Here is an 18364-nt window from a genome sequence, read left to right as displayed (position 1 = left end):
GGAGGGGGACGGGAAAGGGCGCCCTCTCTTACCGAACACCTTTTTCGGGGGCTAGACGAATTGGGGGACCACTCCACACATTGCCCACTTTAGGCCGTATAAACTCCCTTCTTGTACCCCTCCAGCTGCCATCAAATCCCTGCGCATGCTCCTGAGCCTCCAGGACCGCAGAGGGCACATTGTTATGGACAGGGGCGGCAGTGGTGTCGCCCCTTTAAGTTCCAGACGCCCCTCCTAATTCTCTCCCGCCCTCCTACTGGAGAAAGCCCGACCCGTGTTTCCGAAGGTGGAGCCGAGTGGCTCTGCCTGAAAAAAAATCTGTGGGCCGAATTGGAGGTGAGGGAGGACCAGCGCAGGGAACTCCAGAGAGCTCTCTGAGGCCCCGCCCATCCCCCCGAACCTACTGGGCTCCCGCCGGAGCCCCTAGGACAAGAATGCGCAGGCGCAATTGCATTTCTAATGCCCCCAGCGGAAGCCACGCCCCTCCCCCGAGCCTTAAAGGGCCAGAAGCAGCACCTACTGCTCCGGCCCTTCCGCACTTTTGTGGGGCTGGGTGCGCAGGCGCAGTGGGGGAACTCTGGAGTGGGGGTAGCGGTCGCGTATCAAGTTGCTCTCTGTCCGGGCAGAAGAAGCCAGGGCGCAGAGGGTCCAGGCTCTATCTTGCTCCCCCCTACATCAGTTGGAATAGAAAAGTTTGTGAATTGGGCCCCCAAGTTTGGGGGGACCCGGGATTGCGGCGTGGGGTGACAAAGGAGGCTCGTTAGAGGTGAGTGGACCTCCTCGATCGGTTTGGGAGGGGCGGGTGGGATGCAACCAATCACATCTTTGTTGAGCCCTCACTCATTAACTGGGATTTCGACCCCCTCCCCCAAAAAAACCCACACCGAACATTTATTAAGTTCTGTCCGTGTATCAGGCCTCCTGCAGATATGATGTTTACAGACATGATTTTTTAGGCCTTATTTCCCCATTTTATTAATGAAGAAACTGAGGCTGAGAGAAATTGTCATGTGCCCGAGTTTTCACAGCTATAAAAGTGGAAGGATTCAACCCAGATGGCTGACCACAGAGCCAAGGCTTTTAAAGCAATACATATTGTATATGGGGAGGAGTGGGTCTGAGAAGCAGTTGGACTCTGTTGGGTTTTTTTTGGGAGGGGTGATTAGGTTAATTAACTTTTTAATGGAGGTACTGGGGATTGAACCCCGGACCTCGTGCATGCTAGGCATACACTCTACCACCGATCTATGTCCTTCCCAATTGGACTCTGGTTTTAATTTCCCTGCTGAGTCCAAGTTTACCCACACTCACTGTGCAACGCCAAAGTATGCCTAATTAATGAGTTGATAATTATTGCTATCTCACCCTGTTTGGCCCTTACACCAGCTTCCCCCATGGAGCCCACCCAGCCTGCAGAGGATCTCAGCCTGACCCAGCAGCCTTCCACCCCAGAATTTGGGGACCCTGAAGACCCTCAGGATGAGGCCCCTGATGGCTCAGACACGGTGGTCCTCAGTCTCTTCCCCTGTACTCCAGAGCCTGGGAATCCTGAACCAGATGCTGGCAACTCCTCACCTCAGGGTAGGGTACTTCCCCTGTACTCCTGCCTCTGGGGTGCAAGAATGGTGGAATTTCAGACCCAAGATGGGACCTCTGTCATTATGTCCCTCTCCACCCAGTGAAGGATTGCTTATCTGTTTGTTTTTTTTTATTGTGGTAAAATCCACATAACATAAAAGTTACCATTTTAACCAGAATTGCTTATAATTCAATGGCAGTAAGTACATTCACAATGGTGTGTAACATCTACCTCTACGTAGTTCTAGAACATTTCCATCACACCAAAACAAAAACCCCAGACCCATCAACAGTCACTCCCCATTCACCTCCTCCAGCCCTTGACAACCAGAAATCTACTTTCTGTCTCTGTGGATTTGCCTTTTCTGGATATTTCACATAAATGGGTTCATACAACATGTGGCCCTTCCTGTCTGACTTCTTTCACTCAGCATGATGTTTCCGAGGTTCACCCACATTGTAGAGTGTCAGTGCTTCATCCCTTATATAGCTGAATAATATTGCATAGTGTGGATGGACCGCATTTAGTTTGTTCATTCAACCGCTGATGGACATTTGGATTGTTCCCCTTTTAGTGACTGAATAGTGCTGCTGTAAACATTTTTTGTCTGAAAACATGATTTCAACTCTTTAGGGTAGATGCCTAGGAGTGGAATGGCCAAATCAGATAATTCTATGTTTGACTTACTGGGGACCCAAGGATTTCTTTTGATTGGAATCTAACTCAGTCTAACTGGAGCCTAACTCAATCTAACATGTCTAACTCAGTCCCCCCAGGGCCTTTGTCCCTGCTGTTCCCTCCATGTGGACTGGTCTTCCCATACCTCTCCCCAGGTTTCTTCAACTGGCCAAGCTCTCAGTTGGTGTCACCTCCTTGGCGTGGCCCTGACTACATTTTCTCAAAGAGACTCACCCCCTGCCCTCCCTTCTTTCCACCTCATTCTGCCTATGTTTCATTCTCCTGAATGTGTATCTCAACTTGAGCTTTCATTCTGTTTCTCTGTTTCTGTCTGACTCCACGGCTTGTCCATGGGCCCCTTGAGGGCCTTTTGTCTTGTATGCGCAGAACCTCGCCAGGCGTGGAGAAGTACATACCCTGGGTATCTGGGAGGGTGGAGTGAGTGGATAGTGGAGTCAGAAGCTGTCTTTGGTAGTTCCAAGCCCCTAGGGTCCGGCCTGAAGCCCAAGACATACTGAGGGGAACCTGAGGCCCTCCCTCTCTCCCAACAGGCAGCTCCCTGAAGCACTCCACAACCCTCACCAACCGGCAGCGAGGGAATGAGGTCTCGGCTCTGCCGGCCACCCTGGATTGTGAGTGGGCCTCCGGTCCCCAAGGGGGAGAGAGGTAGTGGGGTGGCAGGGGCTGAGAGGAGCAACTCTGGACAGGAATAAACTGAGGTGTGGAGCAGGGATGGGACAGGTGAGGACTCTGCCTCTCTCTGGCCCCCAGCCCTGTCCATCCACCAGCTTGCGGCCCAGGGGGAGCTGAGCCAGCTGAAGGAGCACCTGAGGAAAGGTGTGTGCCATGTGCATGTGCCGGTGTCTCCATGCCTGTATGACTTCGCAGGCTGGTGTGTGCATGTGGGTGCTGACGTGACCTGAGTCTCCACACGTGTACCTGTGTCTGTGTGTTTGAGCGCGTCCACGTATGTGCCTCCACATGTGTGCCCCCCCAACGTCCTACCCCAGCCGCCTGCCCCACCCCAACTTCTGCAGCGTTGGGGAGAGTGGGCAGGGGTGCATCCCAGTGGTACCACCCCTCCTCCTGCCAGGCGACAACCTCATCAACAAGCCGGACGAGCGAGGCTTCACCCCCCTCATCTGGGCCTCTGCCTTCGGAGAAATTGAGACCGTCCGCTTCTTGCTTGAGTGGGTGCGTCCCAGCACGGCTGGGGGCTTCCTGGGGACTTGAGGGCGGGCAAAGGTCTCAGCTGAGTCTGCTGGTACTGTGTCTGTAAGACAGAGCTGCCTTGGGGACCCCATGATTGCAGGGAATATCCCCACACCTCCCTCTGCTCCCTTCAGGGTGCTGACCCCCACATCCTGGCCAAGGAGAGGGAGAGTGCCCTGTCACTGGCCAGCACGGGTGGCTACACGGACATCGTGGGGCTGCTGCTGGAGCGTGACGTGGACATCAACATCTATGACTGGGTGAGGCGCCACCCACTGGCCCTGGGTTCCTCACAGGGTACCAGACCTGCTCTGGGTGATAAAAACCCAAGACAGACCCATCCCCAAGCCTTACAGAGCTCCCAGTTTTTTGGGGTGGGGGTAGTTAGCAGACATATAAACAGTCAGCTCAGATGCAGTGAATAACACTATGTTGGCAGATAAGCAAGACAGCTAGCTACAAGGGCCCAGAGGCCACCTGTACAGCCAAGGGAGGTCAGGGTGGGCTTCTTAGAAGAAGCTGAGACCCACAGGAGAAGCTAGTTGGGCCAAGTGACCAACAAGAGGGGGATCCACATTAAATTGGAGGGTGTGGGGTTTTGTGAGAATCTGGAAAAGTTGGAGTGTTGGTTGCCCCTGCCCCTACAGAATGGAGGAACGCCACTGCTGTACGCTGTGCGCGGGAACCATGTGAAGTGTGTGGAGGCCTTGCTGGGTGAGTGGGAGTAGAGGCTGGCCCTAGTGGCCTTAGAGCCCCAGTGGTCCCTGCAGGGATACTGAGGGCCAGGGATGGGTTTGAGCTCTGCTTGAACAGCTCTTGGGACGGGTGGTCACTGCCTGCTTTCCCCAGAGGATTGATATGGGGACAGGAGGTGGTAGGACAGCCCAGGGGTTTGGCCGACTAGGTTGAGCACCCACCCTCCTGCCTCATAGACCCTGGAGGTGGAGATTCTATTGGCCACGTTCATCAGAGAAGTTAGGCTCTCATGTAAGGCCACACAGGCAACCGGCAGACCTGTGGCTGCATTGTAGTAATCACAGGACCATCCAGGTCTCCATGCCCAACCCAGGCTCCCGGTCCCCAGGCCCAGCCCACTCTGTAGCCCTGCTCTGCTTTGCAGCCCGAGGAGCTGATCTCACCACGGAGGCAGACTCTGGCTACACCCCGATGGACCTCGCCGTGGCCCTGGGATATCGGAAAGGTTGGCCTGAGACACGTAGGGGCAGTGACATGGTGCTGTAGGTGGGATGACCACAGAGGGGAACACAGGACATCACATCCCTCTTGGATGTCAGCAAACATCAAATGCCACTATGTACTTGGCCTTGGCACATGCCAGGCCCAGCTCCCAGGGCCCCTTTAGAAAGTAGGAAGATCCTAATGGATCCAAACCCCTGGGGTCACGGTGGGGCTTGGGAAGTATCCCACTTTTTCCTTCAAGGAGTTTTATTCCATGTGAGACAGAGATAATTCCTCACGGTCCCTCTCATCTTTTTATAAAAGTCACAGTTTGCCAATTTTGTTTGGTAAGGAGTATTTTTTATAACTGAAAAACCTCAAAAATGCATTTTTACAACTTCAGGGAAATTGAGGTTCTTAGGATGGGGGCCTCTTGTCTTCCTAGCTGTGTTCTGGCAAGAGTCTGAATTTCCCTGTGTATGAAATGGTTCCTCTGTCCAGGTTTTAGAGCTGAGAGGCCCACATTCACACACTGAGCAGAGGTTACAGGTTGGCCTGTGCCTCTGCAGCTGCAGTCAATTCATGGCCCACCTTTCCCTATCCTGTTTCCAGTGCAACAGGTGATCGAGAACCACATCCTCAAACTCTTCCAGAACAACCTGGTGCCCACCGACCCCGAGTGAACACCGTCTGCCGGGTACTCAGACACTCAGGGAACAAAATGGTCAACCCAGAGCTGGGGGAACCCAGACCTGGCTTCAGAGGCAGCTCCTGGACAGACGGTGGGAGAGGGCCCTTTCTGAGAGGAAACAATAAACCTTCTGTGCAGAACTTGTAGAGCTTTGCTGTGCTTCCCGGAGGGCTTCCTGGAGGAAGCAGCCACAGGCCTCACACCTTTTTTTCTCCTAGTACTCGCAGGTGGTAGATGACCACTCGGCCGAAGAAATCAGTGGTGTTCTCAAATGTCACTTTCAGCCGGTCCACCTCAGCAGCTGGCACAGGGAAGGTGTAAGCAGAGCAGTCAAGGGAAACAGGGGCCTTACTATTTCCCACCTACCAGCCCCAGCTCAGATACCCCAACATGCTGGGCAACCTGGCACGCTATGGGCCACTCTGAAGCTCTCGCTCAGAACAGATTATTATCAGCCCATTCTACAGATGAAGCAGTGGAGACCTAAAGGCATCTCGCTCCAGGTCACACACCAGGTCCCACAGCTTTCAGAGGCACAGACCACCCCACCCAGAGGCTGGGGCAGGATATCTGAAGCGAGTTGTTGTCCTCAGGGTAAAAGTCCACAATCTTTCCAAAGGCCTCACTCCCCTGGGAACCTGCAGTGTAGAAAGGACCAGACCGTGAGGTCGGTGTGCCCCCTCAAATCCCCCACCTTCTAGGACCTTCCGGTACCTTCCAGGCGGCCCTGGTGACAGGAGAAGCCCCCTTGGAACTGGATCTGCAGCTGGGAGACACAGATGCGCTGGGGAAACTCCAGTGTCACCCACTGGGAGGGGCCCTGGAAGCAGATTGAAGCAGAGGCCCACGGTCATTCTGGGCTCAGAGCCCTGCTATGCATGTCTCTCATTCACACAGTCTGTGGTGGGGGTACACAGGTTCCTTCCCTGGCCAATCTGACTGTTCCCATCTAGGGTGCCCTAAAATTCTAGGACCCTTGATTCTAACTCACACTTGGGGTGGAGGGTCCGGAGAGAAGGTGCCTCACCTGGTCTGAGTTCCAGCATGTCTCCTCGTCCTGGTCGAACAGGTGCTTCTTTCCAAACTGCCTAGTGTTACGATTCAGCACCGAACTCACCCTGGAAGCATTCAGAATCAGGGCGTGGAGAGGTGCTGAGCCCAGCGGTGAGGACCCACCTGCTATCTGGCCCACCCCTTCCTCACCACCGGTTCCCCCATTTCTGTCCACCCGGGTCTAACCGCAGGCCAAGAGCCTCGCCCACCATTGGCCGCCTCCGTTCACCTAACCCCACCTGGGCTCTCACCTGCTTATTGTCTCTGGACAAACCAAAGAGTGGGTCATCTCGGCGCCACAAGGCCTCGCAGGATTCAGGGCTTCGCTCAGCCCCGATTTGTATCTCGGCGCCAAAGCAGCCGCAGGGGCGCGATCTCATTCACGTCTCAGACTCTGCACGTCCTCACCTGTAACACGGCACAAGGACCGTCACTGTCCCGTCACTTCACTCCTAAATGTCGCCGTTATCACCCCCTTGCCGGACTGATTAGGAGTTTCGGGGAAACTGTCAATGACTGAAGTCCAGAACTTTCACAGTGGGTCCAAGGAGGGGAACAGGTTTCCTGAGGGCACAACTGCTCCCTCTCCGAGCCTCAGTTTCACTGCGAACAGCTCGGGGAACCAAAACCCATACCCGGAACCGCGTCAACACTGCGCATGCGCAGTGTTACTCAGGTTCGCCCAGCCCGCGCTCCCGGGGCGCGGTTTATTTTGAGCCCCGCCCCCTCAGCGCCCACCTCTTAAAGGGCCCTTGTCCAGTGACTGCGTGTCCCTCGAAGTTGGAGGAAGGCTGGCACCTAAAGCAACTGTGTTACGACTGTGTGCGGGGCGCTGTCCTTTGGTGCCCGCGGGTATAGAGCACTAGTTTTGGAATCCGAGAGATTTCTTATAATGATGTCTTCCTACCGGCAAAATGAAGTCGGCCGGATTCATTCCTTAACTGCAACTGGAGCCTGGGAACCCCTGCACCTCACTGCCTCCCAGAGGCCGAAGGAAGAGTTGAGGAAGAAGCCAAGATGTTGCGAGTACTGGGAGTCTTTATCAGCCTCATGTGTCCCCAAATCCGTCTTCTCAGTAAACGCTGCCAGGGACAGGCGTCTTGGAGGAGGGGGAATGCGTGCTGGATTTTGAAGGATGAACAGGAGTTTACCAAACCGGATTACACAAAGCCTCAGATACATGGCTAAAGATTTGTTTCACTGATTCATTAAACAACTGCCACTCCCTTACTGCCCAGTCCTGTCCTGGGTGATGCTGGAGAATGAGAGAGGCCTCAGCTCCAGCCCCATACCTGAGGATCTCCCAATGTGGGTACGCTAGACACATACACACTCAGCCCTATGGGGCAAGGGCTGAACTAGGGGGAGAGATAGAGCTGGGATAGCAGGGGCTATACCTGGAGAGAGGGTTTCCTGGGAGAGGCGATATTAGGCCTGCACTTTAATGGATGGGCAGAAATTCACCAGGGTGAGGAAAATGGGGAGAGAGGCGTAGGCAGGGAGAACAGCATAAGCAAAGGCCTGGTTGGATGAAAGACCATGAATTTGAATAAAATATGTGGAGCCAGATCCTGCTAGTCCTAAAGCAGTCACGGAAGGTGTTTGAGAAAGGGCGGTTCACCATCCAATCTGCATGAATGGAGGGCTCTGAAACAGAGCAGCCACTGGCAGGAGGTTGCAGTTCCTGGCTTTAACGGAATGGTCTGGGATCCAACCCCTTTTTTCAAGGGCTAGGGGAATGGTCCTCCTGGCATCCTACTAGTGTCTGGCCAAGTCCACACCAGGAGTGGGGGCTGGCTGGGAAACTGGGACACCAGCGGAAGGGCCACTCCATCAGCCCCTGCCTGCCAGGACTTCTTGCATTCAGTCATGGCCTGGTGCCATCCAGACCTCGTTCTGCTCGTCTCAGGGCCGGGGCTGGGGGTCAAAAAAACACCTCTCTACCTACCCCTGGAGGAATTTAGGAAGAGGGTGGACTCCAGAGGGCTTAGATCTGGTTCAAATCCTGGTTGGGTCACTCACTCATGAGCTGTGTGATCTTGTACAAGTATGTTGAGCTCTCTGAACCTCAGTTTCCTCATCTGTGAAATGGAGGGGATTCTATTTACAGGACTGCTGGAGAATTCAGTGGGTGCTTCAGGCTGACACATAACAACAGTGGCTGACCTTTGTTGAGAGCCTACTCTGTGTTTAAGTTGAAGCCACATTTTGTCTCCATCCATTAAAAACCTGACTCATTAAACCTGCTGTGCTGGTCCCAGTCACCACATTTTACAGCTGAGGATACGTATAGCTGCTTGGTCAAGGTTCCCAGGGACGATATGCATGGCCCCAGGGCCCTTCTTGCCACTCCTGGTCTTGGCATGGAGCCATCTCGCCCATTGGGATGAAGCCAGCCTCATACCCTCTTCCCATCTCCCCACCCCACCGGCGCCTGGGCATGAAAGAGCCTCCTGTTTCTCCAAGGAATTAGCAGCTCTAAGCTCCCAGCAGGGCAGCCAAAAGTGGTCCATTCATTTGTCAGAGTGAGAGGAGACTAGGCACTCCCTCCCCCCTCACCCCAGGGGAAGGGGTAGAGAGAGCTCTAGAAGAGCAGGAGCTGCAACTCTGGTTTAGTGAGGGAAACTGAGGCACAGAGAAGGCATTTGGCTGAGGTCACCCAGGGGAACCGGGATTCAAGCCCTAGTCTGTCTCTGGAGTTCCCACCACTGAATTGAGTTCTGCATTTTCAGGAGAGGAAATGAAGGCTCAGAGAGGGCCAGGGATTTGCTGAAGTCACACAGCAAGTATGGCTCAGCAGGGACTCTCTTTGAGGAAGCAGCCACACTTATGGCAGAAAACAAATAGCAATTCCCATGGATCTGTCATCCCAGAGTTGGGGGAGGGAGAGGCCCTGAGATAGCTTAGAACCTCCATTTCCCCCTGGGGAGTAAGTGTAATGGTTGCCCTAAGGTTCCAGCCTAGAGAGTCTATGAGGGTGGCTGTGACAGAGTCTCCTTGGCTGGCAGGCCCCATGGGGCAAGTCCTGGTCTGATCTATCCACAGGGCCTGCATAGGTCCAGCAGGGCCCAGCTCTGAGTAAATGGATGCTCACTTCTTTCCATCTGGAATTGTCGGTCCTGGCAGGGTGCAAGCCTGGGTAAGTGGAGGTGACAGTGATATGAGAGGGGGTGGCGAGGCATGAAGGAATTGTGCTGAGCTCACATGGGAACACCCAGGGCCAAGATCGGGTGTGTTGAGTGGCTGTGCTGTGAATATGGCCCCGGGGGGACTGTCTCCGTGTTGGTGACATGGTGTCAAGTGATCTAGGTCGGGTGCTGGCTGTTTGTAGTATGCCCACGGCCATAAGCATGGCTGGGTGTAAACAACATGGGACAAATGTGGGCTGTGTTTGTGGCAGCAGGAGGGCTAAGTTTCAGTGGGTGTGCACAGCAATGGGTGTGTCTGAGTCTGAAAGGACTCTTGGTGTGGCCGGGCTCACGGCTGTGAGTTTGGTTGTGCAGCAGACCCGACCTGTGTGCAGCCAGTTGACGTTGTGTGTGGCCAGGGTGATCTATATGTGGCCTGGCTGGTATGGCTGTAGATGATCTGCCTATGCTGTCACTGTGTGTCTAGGGTATGACTTGGTATTGGTGATTGTTGGTGACATTGTATGTGACAGATGTGAATGTGGTTGCATGTGCCCTGTCTGTATGTCACCTTGGGGAAGTGAGAGGCACGTTGGGGGACACTGTCTACTCAGAGATGCAGCTCTCCTGGAGGGTCCTGCCTCCTTGCTCCTGCTCCAGCCCACCTGCCCCCTTCCCTGCTCCCTCCCCCACCTGCAGCAGCCCCTGGCTGGGGGCCCCAGATGGGGGGGATAGAGAGGGCACTCAGGGCTGGTGGGGGGGAGCGGCTGGCCCATTCCCAGTGCAGGCCTATAAATAGCTCTTTGAGCCCAGCAGATTCCCAGGCAAAGTTGCCTCATTCAAGCCCCCAGCAACAGCCTGCCCTTGGGCCCCAGGCCAGCCCCTCTAAGCTCAGCTCTGGCACCAGCCAGGGGAGCCTGGGGTGGGGAGGAGGGGGGAGTGGAGGAGTAAGGGGAGTCAGGGTGGGAATCAGTTTGGTTCTAAAGGCATAGACCTGGTTCCCACTTGACCCTACTCATACTGTGCAACCAGCCTCAGGCAGGTGGTCCAGTCTCCCTGACCCTCAGTTTCCCCAGCTGGAATACGGGCCATATCATGGTAGCAGCACCCAGCTTGTGTCTTTACTTCCCATTTCATTCTCCCAGCAACCCTGTAAGGTGATTGCTCTTAATTATCCCCGTTTTCAACAGGGAAACGGAGGCACAGAAAGACAAAATGGCTGGTCCAGAGTCACAGTGTTAGGAGTTGCAGAGTTTTGAACTATGGACTCATGGAGGCCAACCTGCAGCTCCCACACACATCACACAACCATACCCAGACTTCTGTCACTGCTGCCTGTCACGTGCAAATACTTAATCAGTGTGATCCCCAACTTCCATCCCTCCTCTGTGATGAGGAGTTGGACAGTAAGCATAGCTCCCCAGTGTCACTTTGGCCCTTAGGGCCACCACTCTCCCACTCCTGAAACAGCGGGCTGACACAGATGTTCCAAGGCAACCTTGCTCCCTTGGGCTTTTCCCCCATCCTTCACTCATTCCCACACCCTTTTTGGTAATTTTGCCAAAACCATTGTCCTCCATTTATCTGTATCCCCCAACCAGACCAAGACCCACCCTCAGAGATGGGCATGCGTGCACACGCGTGCACATATGCGCACACACACACAGATGCAGGACACTAATGGAATGCACAGAGCCTCTCTCCAGTGCAGCCCATTCTCAGTACTGAGAGACTAACACCCTGGAAGGGGCTGACCTCTTTAAGTTTTTGTCCTCCCTCATTTCCATTTTTCATCATGGTAAAATACACAGAACATAAAGTTTTCCATTTGAAAGCATACAATTGGTGGCATTAAGTATATTAACATAATTGTGCAGTCATTGCTACTATCTAGTACTAGAACATTTCCATCACCCCAAAAGAAAATCCTGTACCCATCTGCAGTTACTCCCCTTTCCCCCTCCCCCAGCCCCTGGTAACCACTCATCTACTTTCTGCCTCTGGATTTGTCTATTCTGAATGTTTCATATAAATGGACTCATACTGTGACCTTCTGTGTCTGGCTTCTTTCACTCAGCAAAATGTTTTCAGGATTCCTCTATGTTGTAACATGTATTAGTACTTCATTCCTTTTTATGGCTGAATAATACTCCATTGCAGAATTTTTAAGATTGCAGTTCTCCCTGCAAAGACACACACGTGCCCCCTGCTCAAAGCAGAAGTAACAACAGTACCTGGTGCACAGCAGTTGCACCATAAAAGCAGATTAGATAAGGAAATGAATGAATGAATGATAGTTCTGGCTGGAGGTGGCAGAAACAGCTCTGCGTGTGATACACCTGGGCTCTGACCCTGCAAGTCTTTTATCAGTGGTGTGACGGAGGAAGCTTTTGAGCTTCTCTGAGCCTCAGCTTCTTCTCTATGCATGGGATAAAATAGTAATTGTAGCCCAGACTGCTTCAAGTTTGAGCCCTGGAGAGTCAGGCAGGCCAGGGTTGGAATCCCAGTTCTGCTCTTCCCCTCTGCGTGACCTTGGGAGCGACTTCATTTCCCTGGGGCTCAGTTTCCCCATCTGTAAGATGGAGCAGGCCCCATCATGGGGAGTCCGGAGACACTTAACATGGCACCTAGGACGACGTGAAAGGAGGAGGTCAGGCGCTGTCTTCCCCTGGGTGGGATGAGTGGTCGTAGGAGTAGGGAGGGGGTTTTAGGCAGGAGGAACCCCCTCCCTCGCTCAGTTGGAGGCTTCGGGCTGGCAGGGGCGCATGCGCAGCGCAGCCCCGCAGCCCCTTTATAAGCGCTGAGGCGGCGCTGGGGCGAGTGGAGCGCAGGGCGCAGGGGTGGACCCGGAGCGGATTGAGCCCAGCCGGAGCGTCCTTTGTGCCGGTCGACCGCCCCGGGATGCGTCCGAGCTAGGAGCCAGGTGGGGATCTGTCGTGGGGAGAAGGCCGCGTTGAGGGAGAGGTCCTCGGGATCAGAAGCAGAGCTTGGGTTTGGAGATGGAACCTGGGATCAGAGAGAAGCCCCCAGAATGGGGAGGGGGCTGGGAGGGGGAGGGAAGCCCCGGGGTGGGGAAGGAATGCAAACTGGGAGGGAGCTTGGGGATGTCAGGGGGATTCGCGTTTTGGGAGTAAGGTTGTCCGGGGGAATGCAGAGAGAACCCCGAGATGGGGAGGGGGCCGGGCTTGGGGTGGGTCTTAGAATTGGGGAGGAGGCGCTGGGAACCAAGGCTAGGGAAGGGCACCCCGAGTTAGGAGAGAAGACAGGGACACCCACATGCTGTGTGTGGGACTCCAGAACAGGGCACCCTGGTGTCTGAGCTGAGACACCCCAAGATTTTAAGTAGGGATTTCCAATTTGCAGATGAATGGAGGAGTCCAGGCTGAACTGCAGTGGGGAGGGGCCCCCCAGACTAACCTGAGCCCAGTGGAAGGGGATCTGCACTGAGAGTGAACCCTCATGGGGAAGGGTGCCCTGCGGTCTCCCTGTCTTTTTGGTTCAGATCTTGTCACCACAACCTGACTCAGGGAGGAGGCTCTGGAGGGGGTCCATTCCAAGGTGGTCCCTGTTGTTCCTTGGGACCTGGAGTTGGGGTGCTCTTCCTTCTTCCAGGGAGCACACTGGGTCTCCCAGGTGAGTGCTGGGTCAGAGTCCCCTAAAACCCCCAGTTATTGATCCCAGGACCAATAAAGGGCACCCAGTCCCAAGAAGGGAGCCACCCTCAGTACTTCCACATCTGGCCAGGTCCTCACAGCTGGACACAGACCTTTGCCTCACCCCTTCAGTTCCATCTGTCCGTATGGATGCATGTGGAAGTCCTGGCTTGGCTTGGGGGCACAGGCGCTGGGAAGTAAATGGCTGGGACCCCCAGCCCAGCCTGGACAGGAGCGACCCCCCTCCCTGCGCCTGGGGCTTTGTTCCTCTCAGCAGCATTAATGGGAGACAGCCAGGCTGAGGAGAGTGTTGGCGCTGGGCCCCAGTGGGGGATGTGGGGGAAGGGCAGGGAAGGAGGACTGTGCAGACCGTGGGACCCCAGAACCCAGCAGCCTCCCTGGCTTGTGGACATTCCCAAATGGAAGGGGCCCCCCAGGAGGTGGTGACTTTGTGTATGTGTGTCTATCCCATACTGGGAAAAGGTGTGTGCTTATGGGGGTGCCTGGGGCCCTCTGTGAGTCGAATGTGACCAAGGTTGTGTCTTTGTCAGGAAACTTGTGCCGGGGGGCCACGTCACCAGGTTGCAAAATGATGTGTGCTCACCAGTCAACAAGGCCACAATTTATCCAGCCCAGTCTGTGCCAGGGGCTGGCATCGATGTGTGTGAGTGTGTGTGAGGAGATGTGTCTGACGGAGTGGCCTTATCGAGGGGTTTATGTGGGGAGCCTGAGACTGTGGGTGTGTGTCTTTGTGCAGAAGACATGCTGCCTGCCTTGTAAGTGCCCATATTGTCTCTCTTTGTTAATGTCACTGTGACTCTGTGAGTGTGTGTGTCTCCTAGGCTCTGAGCCTAGAGTGTGTGGCTATGTATGTGTCCCTTGTGTACAGCAAGGGTCCTCTCCATGTGGTTGGCAGTGTGGACCCTGGGCAGGGGAGTGTGAGATGTGGTCTGTGTGCAGAGTTTGGGAGCTAATGTGGGAGACATTGGCAGGAGGTTCAGATCTCCGAGGGGGAGCCTGGGATGATTTACTGAGCCCAGCTTTCTTTCTCCTCCAAGGAGTTCCATGCTCACACCATGTACACAAATATACCCTGATTCCAGGGCTAATAACACATACACACATGTGCTCATAGCTCCTGCTGAGCTCCACATGCAGAGACCATGCTGGGTCCCCTACACCCCACCCAGTGCATAGAGCTGCTGTGGACTCTTGTACACATTCACAAACCATAGAGCAAAATCTCATGAATATCCTTGCCTGGACACAGCACCCTAATGCACACCCAGTCACAAACACACAAGAACACCTGCTGGGAAACTCACCCTCACTCAGTGCCTTCTGAGACAGGAGGTGGGTGTGAGGGAGAGGGACATACACACACACACACACACACACACACACACACACACTTTCTCTCTCTCTCCTATCTCTCTCCTTCTGGGCCACCCCTCCCCCCAAACCCCACAGGCCCCTACTTGCATATGTATGAGGCTCATGCATTATTTATGAGGGGACAAGCCCCAGACAGCTGTGTAACTGCTCACCTCTGGTGGCCCTGGGAAAGAGGTATTTTAAGAGAAAGGGGGTGGGTGTGTGAGGGTCCAGTTGGAGGGGAGTGGAGTGCATGTGAGAAGGCCTGTGTGTGGGCAGGAAGGGTGCATCTGAACCTGTGCCTGTCACCTTTTTGGACTCTATTGTATATAAGAGTATGTACACAAGGCTTTGTGTACAAGAAGCTGTTAGCATTCCGAGTTAACATTTCTTGGATTTCACAAGTCTTAGCTCATTCCATTCTCGCAATAACACTATGAGGTATGTGCTGGGTTATCCCCATTTTACAGATGGGGAAACAAGCACAGAGTGTTGAAGCAGCTGTCTAGGGTCATGCAACAAGTAGGGAGTACAGACAGGGCTTGAAGTCAAGTCACGTGGATGTAGTCTGAGCTCTTAATCTTCAAGAGTATGTATGTGCATGTGTATATATGTGAGAATTCTCTGCACTTGCCCTCTCTTAAGGTCCTTCTGGATCAGGCACAGCCCAGAGTCCTGCCCCACCTTCTAATACCCATTCAGGTCTTGAACAGCCATCAGGGGATGCCGCTCTTGCTTGGGGTTCCAAGGGGGAGAAGTGTGGACAACCTGGGATAGAGACAGAGGTTGCGCAGGTTTACAGATTAGTAGTTAGGGATTATCATCCCAGGACCTGGCCTCTGACCTGCTGTGCAGCCCTAGGCAAACTACTAGCCCTCTCTGGACCCAGAGGCACTGCCCTAAGAAGGAAAGGAGGAGATCAGGGGGCAGTGCCGCTGCATTGCTGCCCCAGAGTTCAGCACCACGGACAGGTCCCCCGGTTTCTCTCCCTACCGGGCCTCTGGAAGCTGGAAACGGGGCGCTGAGGAGGGAGACAGCTGTCCCCCACAGGACCCTATTCTGGACTTCATCCACACTCCTTACTCAGGGATATTCTTTTATCAGGAGGAGAGTGCAAGAGCTGGGTTTGTAGGTGATGTTCTAACTTCCCATCTGCCCCCACCTTAAGAACCTCATTGGCAGTATGAGGGGAGCAAGGACGTGGGGTTCCAGAAGGGTGGGAGGCTTTAGGGAGGAGCCCCTGGGTTTCTAGTGTCTGGGAGAATGTGAGGGCTGGGAGGGCCCTGCTGTGTCCCAATGTCTGTAATTGGCTTGGCTTACAGGTAGTGCTTATTATTTGTCCACTTTATGCTCATGGGCCACAACCTCTATAGAAGGCTGGACACACAACTGTAGTTTCTCTGTGAACCTAGGAGGCATCTTCTCCAGTCAGTGTGAATTCGGGGGGTGGGGTGGGGGGGCAAGGGCGAGGCCCCTTCCTCCAGCTGGGACTTGGCAGTGCCTCAAAAATCCCAGAAACCAGGAATAGAATCTTGGCAACAACCAAATCCTGGAATTGAAGTTGAGAATCGTGTCAGTCAGCAAACCCAGATTAAAGGCTGGCTTGGAGGCCAGCCTGTTGCCAGAACTGGGACCCTAGGCAGACTGGGACTGGCTGCCGCCCTCTAGGAGCCTGCAATTTGATTGGGGAAGCTAACTTAAAAAATAGAATTTTCATCTTGGCAGTGTTAAGGTTAATAATAACAACTGAAATTTATTCCTTCATGCCAGGCAGTTCGAAGCATTTTATATATATTGACGATATTGACTCATCTATTCCTTCCAACTGCCTGATGTTATCCCCATCTGACCTGCAAAGAAACTGAGGTATAGAGAAGTTAAGCTACTTGCTCAAGGTCACACAGCAAGGAGCAGGCAGAGAGACAATCCCAGGTTTGATTCACTCTAGCACTCATGCTCTGACCATAAGACTTTACTGCTGGGATTCTGAAGTCAGCTGGTCCTGGGTTCAAATCCTGGCTCAGCCCTTGCTTGCTGATTGTGCAACCTTGAGAGACAAAGTGGCCTCTTTGAGCCCAGTTTCCAGATCTATAGAGTGGGAGCAATTGGTCTTTTCATGCCGACTGTCTAGGTGGGTTGTACTCACCCTTCCCTCCCTCTCCATCTTGTTTCAGGTCCAGGATGGGGGCCATGTCTGTCTGGGCTTTGGGCCTCCTGATTCTCCAGATGCTGCTTATTGTGGCTGGGAAACAGGGTGAGTTGGCTTGGGGGGTGGGAGAAGTTGGGATCTGGGGAATTGACAAGATGGGGCAGCTTTTTAACTTGAGAGCCTTATCCTGCTGGTTCTCTGGCTTGGTCTGGAAAATAAAAAGAGAATAGATGAAAAAAGTCTTTGAACAGTCAAAAGTGAGCAAGACACCTGAAAGGTTATTTTTAGTCATTGCCTGCGGAGGCTAGAGGTTCCCGCCTCTCACTGTTTTGCTGAGATGAGCTGAAGAGAGAGAGAGAGAGAGAAAAGAGAGAATATTATGAAGATTGATTAGTGATGCCTGCCATGGGTGGGGCAATAGAAATAAAGGTCTATGTGCCTCTCCCTAGCATCTCCCCAGTGGTGGTCAAAAGCCCAGACTTTAGAAATGCCTCCTGATTTGCTGTGACCTCAGGCAAGTGCAATGATATCTCTGAGCCTCAATTTCCTCAAGTCACCCAAAACTGGATGAGCCATGGCTACCTATGCAGATGGTTATGAAAATCAAATGAGCTGATTGCTATTTATAAAGAGCCTGTTATATAGAAGGTACTCCACAAACACTATTCCCCTTTCAATGGCTGCCTCTCATTTAACTTTTGGGGAAACTGTGGCTCAGAGAAGACTTTCCCATGGCTATGTAGTGAGTCAGTGACACTGAGAGTCAAATCCCTGGCCCAGAGGATCTGGACTTTGAGTGGGGGCAGAACTATGAAGGGATTTCTCCCCATTATTTCTTTTCTGCTCACAAATCAGGGTACAGATCACAAATCTGCATTGTGATGTTGTGAAGATAACCTAACCTCTGTGGCCTCAGTCTCCCTATCTGTAAAGTGAGGAAAATAGTGGTAGCTGCTGGCCCTTGCCACTGACTCAGGCCCTCTCTTTGCCTTCTCCATCCCAGGCACACAGGACACCACTGCTGCTGCCGCTGCCGCTGCCGAGAAGGGGCTCCACATGCAGAAGGTGGGGTCTGGGTCGGTGCGGGCCGCGCTGGCAGAGCTGGTGGCCCTGCCCTGTCTCTTCACCCTGCGGCCACGGCCAGGTGCAGCCCGAGAAGCCCCTCGGATCAAGTGGACCAAGGTGCGGACTGCATCAGGCCAGCGGCAGGACTTGCCCATCCTAGTGGCCAAGGACAACGTGGTTCGAGTGGCCAAGGGCTGGCAGGGACGCGTGTCACTACCTGCCTACCCCCGCCACCGGGCTAACGCCACGTTGCTACTGGGGCCACTGAGGGCCAGCGACTCCGGGCTCTACCGCTGCCAGGTGGTGAGGGGCATCGAGGATGAGCAGGACCTGGTGCCCCTGGAGGTGACGGGTCAGTTGGGGGAAGGGGAGGGACCAAGGCTGGGACGGGATACCCATCCACTGAATGTCACCTTAGAACAGTGATGCGCTTTCAGTTCTTCTGATAAAGTCACAACGAAAATCTCTATGGGTCTTTAAGAAAAGTCTTTAAGCTAAGAAAGAGCAGCCTCTGGCTCAGTCTCTTATGACCACAACATTTCACAGGATTTCATAGCCTTATTTTAAGTCCGTTTCATGGTTACCTACTTTCACATAAGGCAA

The 18364-nt window shown here is 53.8% G+C and overlaps 3 protein-coding genes across 6 annotated transcripts in view; 2 read left to right on the top strand and 1 right to left on the bottom strand.

Moving 5' to 3' along the window:
* The first annotated feature begins 538 nt into the window (after window positions 1-538).
* RFXANK (regulatory factor X associated ankyrin containing protein) lies at window positions 539-5479 on the top strand. Its single transcript, XM_006199027.4, has 9 exons — window positions 539-766; window positions 1387-1581; window positions 2809-2889; window positions 3029-3094; window positions 3351-3451; window positions 3604-3729; window positions 4117-4183; window positions 4590-4670; window positions 5261-5479. Exons 2-9 carry the CDS (start codon window positions 1395-1397, stop codon window positions 5329-5331), a joined length of 780 nt encoding a protein of 259 aa, XP_006199089.1. The 5' UTR covers window positions 539-766; window positions 1387-1394; the 3' UTR covers window positions 5332-5479.
* Window positions 4992-7035, bottom strand: NR2C2AP (nuclear receptor 2C2 associated protein). 4 transcript variants are annotated; one of them, XM_006199029.4, is made up of 5 exons: window positions 6644-7035; window positions 6367-6457; window positions 6054-6159; window positions 5910-5977; window positions 4992-5656 (listed from the first exon to the last, which is right to left on the bottom strand). In XM_006199029.4, the coding sequence occupies exons 1-5, from the start codon at window positions 6679-6681 to the stop codon at window positions 5537-5539; spliced, it is 423 nt and encodes a 140-aa protein (XP_006199091.1). In that variant the 5' UTR covers window positions 6682-7035; the 3' UTR covers window positions 4992-5536. The 4 variants fall into 4 exon arrangements, with proteins under 4 accessions (XP_006199091.1, XP_072803416.1, XP_072803415.1 ...); XM_072947315.1 differs by lacking the exon at window positions 5910-5977 and having other exon boundaries at window positions 4992-5640; XM_072947314.1 differs by lacking the exon at window positions 6367-6457.
* A 128-nt stretch (window positions 7036-7163) lies between these two features.
* NCAN (neurocan) overlaps window positions 7164-18364 on the top strand; it is a 31185-nt gene continuing 19984 nt past the window's right edge. The window contains exons 1-3 of the mRNA XM_015234991.3: window positions 7164-7704; window positions 16722-16801; window positions 17700-18113. Of these exons, the coding sequence (XP_015090477.2) occupies window positions 7655-7704; window positions 16722-16801; window positions 17700-18113 (544 nt within the window). The 5' untranslated portion in view covers window positions 7164-7654. The remainder of the gene's footprint in view (window positions 7705-16721; window positions 16802-17699; window positions 18114-18364) is intronic.

The sequence above is a fragment of the Vicugna pacos genome, chromosome 22, assembly GCF_048564905.1.
Source record: "Vicugna pacos chromosome 22, VicPac4, whole genome shotgun sequence".
Lineage (NCBI taxonomy): Eukaryota > Metazoa > Chordata > Mammalia > Artiodactyla > Camelidae > Vicugna > Vicugna pacos.
The sequence above is the reverse complement of the archived record's forward strand: the minus strand, read 5'-3'. Positions and strand labels throughout refer to the sequence as shown.

What these genes read in the sequence shown, in the direction of transcription:
- NR2C2AP (XM_006199029.4), bottom strand. Translation starts at nt 6,681, where the DNA reads ATGACCCACTCTTTGGTTTGTCCAGAGACAATAAGCAG. An exon ending in CATGCTGGAACTCAGACCAG is followed by an intron (nt 6,160 to 6,366) that starts GTGAGGCACCTT and finishes ATCTGCTTCCAG; the next exon opens with GGCCCCTCCCAGTGGGTGAC. An exon ending in AGGACAACAACTCGCTTCAG is followed by an intron (nt 5,657 to 5,909) that starts ATATCCTGCCCC and finishes TGCTCTGCTTAC; the next exon opens with ACCTTCCCTGTGCCAGCTGC.
- RFXANK (XM_006199027.4), top strand. Translation starts at nt 1,395, where the DNA reads ATGGAGCCCACCCAGCCTGCAGAGGATCTCAGCCTGACCCAGCAGCCT. An exon ending in ACATCAACATCTATGACTGG is followed by an intron (nt 3,730 to 4,116) that starts GTGAGGCGCCAC and finishes CTGCCCCTACAG; the next exon opens with AATGGAGGAACGCCACTGCT. An exon ending in GGCCCTGGGATATCGGAAAG is followed by an intron (nt 4,671 to 5,260) that starts GTTGGCCTGAGA and finishes TCCTGTTTCCAG; the next exon opens with TGCAACAGGTGATCGAGAAC.